Consider the following 4,782-nt stretch of genomic DNA (forward strand, 5'->3'; position numbering starts at 1 on the left):
TAACTTGCGTACCTGTACGACTTTCTAAGAGATGGAGCAAGGTGATAAAAACGGAAATTTCACGCACCAAAAAGTATGATCCATCTTTCAATCCGTGATATCGCCGGCCATTCTGAAGTACCGCCGTGAAAATTGCATTGTGAATATCATGATGCCAAACACTATTAAGGGTCTTCTTTCAATGTTTGATGCCCTCTGTCAGCTTAACTTACCTCGAACCTAAAATCAACATAACCGGTCTATATTAGCCTCGCTTCCGCCAGACGTAGGTCAGTCACTAAACGGGGGGGTGCGGGGCTTTGGATGGAGAGCTTTTTCTTCACCTATAATTAAATACAGTGGAAGCTAGTGATGAAGTACTGCTACATCTTAACGGAAAGTTAGCAACTGTATGGAAGTATACACACACTCTCTCTTGTCCATCTAAGTTTCTATCTAGACTTGCTGTTGGAGATTGGAGGGGCCACTCACGGGCTCCCATGTTGCTGCTGCAGATCCGGCTCTGGCTGAATTTCATCCTGCCACTCCAAATCTTCAGATCAGCAAGTAGTTGTTAATTCAACAGGAGGATCCAAAGTACTTGTCATTTGAAGACAGAGAAGAAGAGGATGGTCAGCCCTACATCGTGTTCAATTGTTAGTTCCATCGTGGCCACACGCCCCAAAAATGCCCGCTGACGGAGGAGTTGAAGGTTGTATAAAGAAGCTGCAGCAACCTCGCGGATTTGCCTCAGAGTACTGCGAAAATCTCTGCCGCGAAAGTGGTAAATAAGGAGGATAATTGCAAAATAACACAAAACAATGGTGGCCGAATAGGAACTCCGACAGCGTAGGGTACGTTCAATAGCTTAGGGTCTTGAGGATCTTGTTGATATTAGGTGTTTGATATTGGGCCCTCATCCAGGCTCACATTTTCCGCCTGCGATTGGGTACCTATGTATCGTAGATAGCAAAAACGAAAGATCAAAAATATATGATCAATATACAAACACCTGGTCTGCCGACCCAAAAGAAGGAGCAGGAGGTGAGAGGGTTTTGATAAGTGAATATTAAGACTCCAAGAAAGCGGGGAAGATAGATGTCGATATATTTAAGTATGCTTCGCCGCATAGGATCATAGCACACAACATGCACACACATCCCTAACCCGCATTGCCAATGTATGAACGGGTTCTTAGTTGGCAGATTCCGAATGGAAAAGCCTACCGAGTTTCCAAGGAATAACTGGTGTGACAATGTGATTCATTGGCTTCCTGCAGAGGGTCATTGGTCAGATAGATGTTGAGTGCTCCAACGCAACGCTATTCTGAGTGGGATCATTCGCTATGATGTGTGACGTTTCGAGGGGGGATAACGCTTGTTGAAATAAACCAGAAAGGCCATCTTGCTATGTTTGAGCTACAATGACCTTCGGTATATTTAAATATGTAGGCGTGGAACATGAGAGGTTTAAATGGGAATCTCAATGATCCAGCCCTCCCAGCATAAGAGCTATGGGGCTTTTGTGCCTAAACTGACAGCCAAACTTTAGGCATCAAGGCTCTAAACCCAGCCCAACGGTTTGGGGGCCTTGTTCAGCGTCCCCTATAAGGTTCTGCACCAGTTGTAACTAGTGAAGCCTGATTTACTCCACTGGTTGGGGGGGTGGAAGGGGGCGCAAAAAAAAGAAAAGAAAAGGAATCAGAGCGGAATTGACTGACCCCTCTCCCTATGTCTGATTGATTTGCCCACGCCACCAAGAAGACTGGCCGGGGAGGATGAGGCATACCGCCATACGCAGCAGCTCAGGGTAAGCTGTTGCGCTAACAGGAAATCCATCTCAATTCCACAGCTTTGTACGGAGTACTGACGATCTACATTATATCCATCATGCCAATAGTAACCGCCACCACGAGCGTGGTTTTTGGCCTCAGCTTCCAGTTCCCGCTTTGTCCCGGCTCCCCGTTAGACTCTTGCTGTGAGATCACCATTGGCTTTTCACAAAAGTCATTCTACCCTCTCAATAACTCGGTTTCTTGGACTTGTGATAAAATTGGATAACAGCAAAGTCACACAGTAAACACTATCGCCTGTGGGCAATATAAGGACCATCAAACACCTCATTTTACCGTATCCTCGATAGAAAGCGCATCAATCGCGGTCGTCGCTGGGGATTGTAACACGTATGGAATGGTCGGTTTGGAGTTTGTTTAAATCCACGTATGAGCGCCTACACACCTATGGGAACAAGAGTATGAGCTTCGCAATCTGCAGTATTTTCGAGGTTCTTGTGAGCCGGTATGAGGCTCCCGGTCCTAAGACTGATGTGATGTTGAAGGTTCATCAATAACAAATATTAGATGGCCGGAGATTGCTGTTCATCAAAATGAATAGGCCAGGTTATACTCTGGTTATAACTCTGGTTTGTCCCACTCCGTCACAATGCCCTGACCCGTCAGGATATTGTATCGATAACGTCGCGCGTCTTCCTCACCCATTATGGAGTGGTGCATTGAGAGTAGTCATTGTTGATGAGTCTTAAAATCAGATAAATGTAACTAATTTAAGAGGGAACGTTCCCATTCAATCGAATTGTTGGTGATCGTTAGATGAATATGTAGATAGTCGTGGCAGCAATGTCAAGGAAAAGTAAATACATGAGAAATATTCGCTATTGGTTGCAGAATAAACGGGGGCGGAACTGAGAAAGGGATTGGAGAATATAGAGACCATGAAATCGAAAGCAAGCCGGAGTTCGTTGTGAAAGAAACACATACGTATCTCTCCAGGGGTAGAAGAAATGAATTCCTTTGGAGAAAACTAGACAATGTAATATGAAACATAGATATCACGAGACATAAGAATGAAACGAACTGTAACCACATCCAATCCTCAACGCCCTGCGCAGAGAGAGAACAAGGACAATACAACCCCACACTAACATCCAGAACAGTACCTCGACAACCCTCTTCTGGTGATCATCAAACCCGATCTTCGCCTCAGTCATCTCCCTCAGTCCGCTCTCCAACTTCATCAATGTTGTCATCATAATCACCACTACTACCTCTAATCCCACCACCGTAATCTTCAGGCTCAGGAGTCGCAATGTCATTCGAAGCCAGCGGCCCATTTTTCGCTCCATTCACCGCCAGCCGGTCAGCTGCCTCATTTCCAGGATCTCGACTGTGTCCTCGGACCCATTCAAACAACGTCTTGACATTCAGCAGTGTCCGCTCTTCAATTTTGAGAAGTATGGATTGGATTAAATCTTTGTTCTCGACCGGCTTATCCTGCGCCGTCATCCATTTGTTGCGTTGCCAATTCACAAACCATACCGTCACGCAGTTGATCGCGTACTTGCTGTCTGTGAAAATAGTGACGTCGCGGTGCCGTGGCGCAATGTCCAATGCGCGTATGATTGCCGTCAGTTCTGCCCGTTGGTTTGTTTGTCGGCTGCCTTTGAGTGGCTCGGATACGTTCCTGCTGACAGGGGATGAGAGAGTGAGATGTTAGTAAAGGGCCGAGAGCTCTTTGAAACAACGCGCTCCTATCGCAGATTAATATTTAAAGTATAAGATGGGGCCTAAATACCTCTCATCGCCAGGACCAAAATATACTCCAACACCAGCCTTGGCTCCCATGGAACCATTTCTCAAAGAGCTTCCGTCGGTGTATATTTTTAAAGGTCCCGGACGTCCCGGTTGCTGCTTTGTTGGTAATTTTTCATGTGGCGATCTATATTTCAATTTCCCCGTTGTAGGATCAAGAAGGACGTTCGGGTCAAACCCGTCAACTGCACCTGGTGGCACGGGCCCCAATCCAGGCGGATACTCTTTCCCATCGGCATCGGTTGGCCGTTCCGATGTCAGGCCAGGAGCGCCAGGTAGGTTCGTCTTCCCGGACAGATTCGGTTTATACTCCATGTCTTGCGCAATTTCTGTCTCTTCCGGCATCTGTTGTCCCTGTCGAACATAGGCATCTGCCTCAGCCCAAGTCGCGAACCTGCGATATTTAGGTCCCCGGAACCCCCGCACTTGATCCTGCGTCACTGCCCAGTCGGTATATACACCTGGCTTTCGTCCCCGCTGTACACCGTAGAATTTTGTGCTGGTGGAAGAGTTCCCATGTCCCGTAGCAGTTTGTGCGCCAGTGAGGAAGGCATTTGCTTCATCCAGAGTAGGAAACGACTGGACTATAAGGAGACAAAAGATGAGTTAGCATTCGACACTGTAGTGTGAATACGATGGCAGAATTATAGACAAACTTTTCGATGTTTGGATATATGAAGAGAAGGGAGTTGGGATAGAAGAATAGATATAAAAGCCTACAAACAGCACCCTTGAAGCCCGTCACTTGCGTTAAACAGTCATTCCACGTATGGTAAACTCCAGGCTGGAATCCGAATTTTACCGCATAGAACTTGGGCTCTGCGGTTCGTTTCCGCTTTGCACCGACAGGTTGTGATGTAGTTGACTCCACGGGGGACGCGGGGGTGCTGGCGGTTTTCGTATCATTCGCAGCGGGTGACGGCGTTATCGCAGCCATGGTGAATAACCGATATGGAAGCGGAGTGACGGCAGACGGGTGAAATCTTATACAGGGCACGGATATCTGTCTAGGGTTCTTGCGCAGAAGGCGAAGGAGATGGACCCTCAGCTTCCACGAGGGAAGCAAAGCCACAGATGGACCGGATGTCGTGGGGGATAGCAGTGGAATCGAATAGAGGGGTTAAGTCAAGTTATGTATATTAGTGTCAACCCTAATGCCGTTAGCAAGAGAGTTGACTCTCTAGGACTTGAGGTGA

The 4,782-nt window shown here is 47.1% G+C and overlaps 2 protein-coding genes across 2 annotated transcripts in view; both read right to left on the bottom strand.

Moving 5' to 3' along the window:
• HCAG_01379 (predicted protein) overlaps positions 1–2,504 on the bottom strand; it is a gene marked incomplete at both ends in the record, with an annotated part of 4,033 nt that extends 1,529 nt beyond the window's left edge. The window contains 9 exons of the mRNA XM_001544282.1: positions 68–161; positions 213–239; positions 472–506; positions 910–932; positions 1,206–1,252; positions 1,518–1,541; positions 1,768–1,912; positions 2,217–2,299; positions 2,473–2,504. Coding sequence (XP_001544332.1) covers positions 68–161; positions 213–239; positions 472–506; positions 910–932; positions 1,206–1,252; positions 1,518–1,541; positions 1,768–1,912; positions 2,217–2,299; positions 2,473–2,504 — 510 coding nt within the window. The remainder of the gene's footprint in view (positions 1–67; positions 162–212; positions 240–471; positions 507–909; positions 933–1,205; positions 1,253–1,517; positions 1,542–1,767; positions 1,913–2,216; positions 2,300–2,472) is intronic.
• A 473-nt stretch (positions 2,505–2,977) lies between these two features.
• On the bottom strand, positions 2,978–4,523 carry HCAG_01380 (conserved hypothetical protein; the record flags this gene model as incomplete). Its single annotated transcript, XM_001544283.1, has 3 exons — positions 2,978–3,458; positions 3,570–4,170; positions 4,307–4,523. The coding sequence occupies 3 exons, from the start codon at positions 4,521–4,523 to the stop codon at positions 2,978–2,980; spliced, it is 1,299 nt and encodes a 432-aa protein (XP_001544333.1).
• Between the last annotated feature and the right edge of the window lie 259 nt (positions 4,524–4,782).

Source organism: Histoplasma capsulatum, genomic scaffold (genome assembly GCF_000149585.1).
Source record: "Histoplasma capsulatum NAm1 scaffold_1 genomic scaffold, whole genome shotgun sequence".
NCBI classification, from domain to species: domain Eukaryota; kingdom Fungi; phylum Ascomycota; class Eurotiomycetes; order Onygenales; family Ajellomycetaceae; genus Histoplasma; species Histoplasma mississippiense.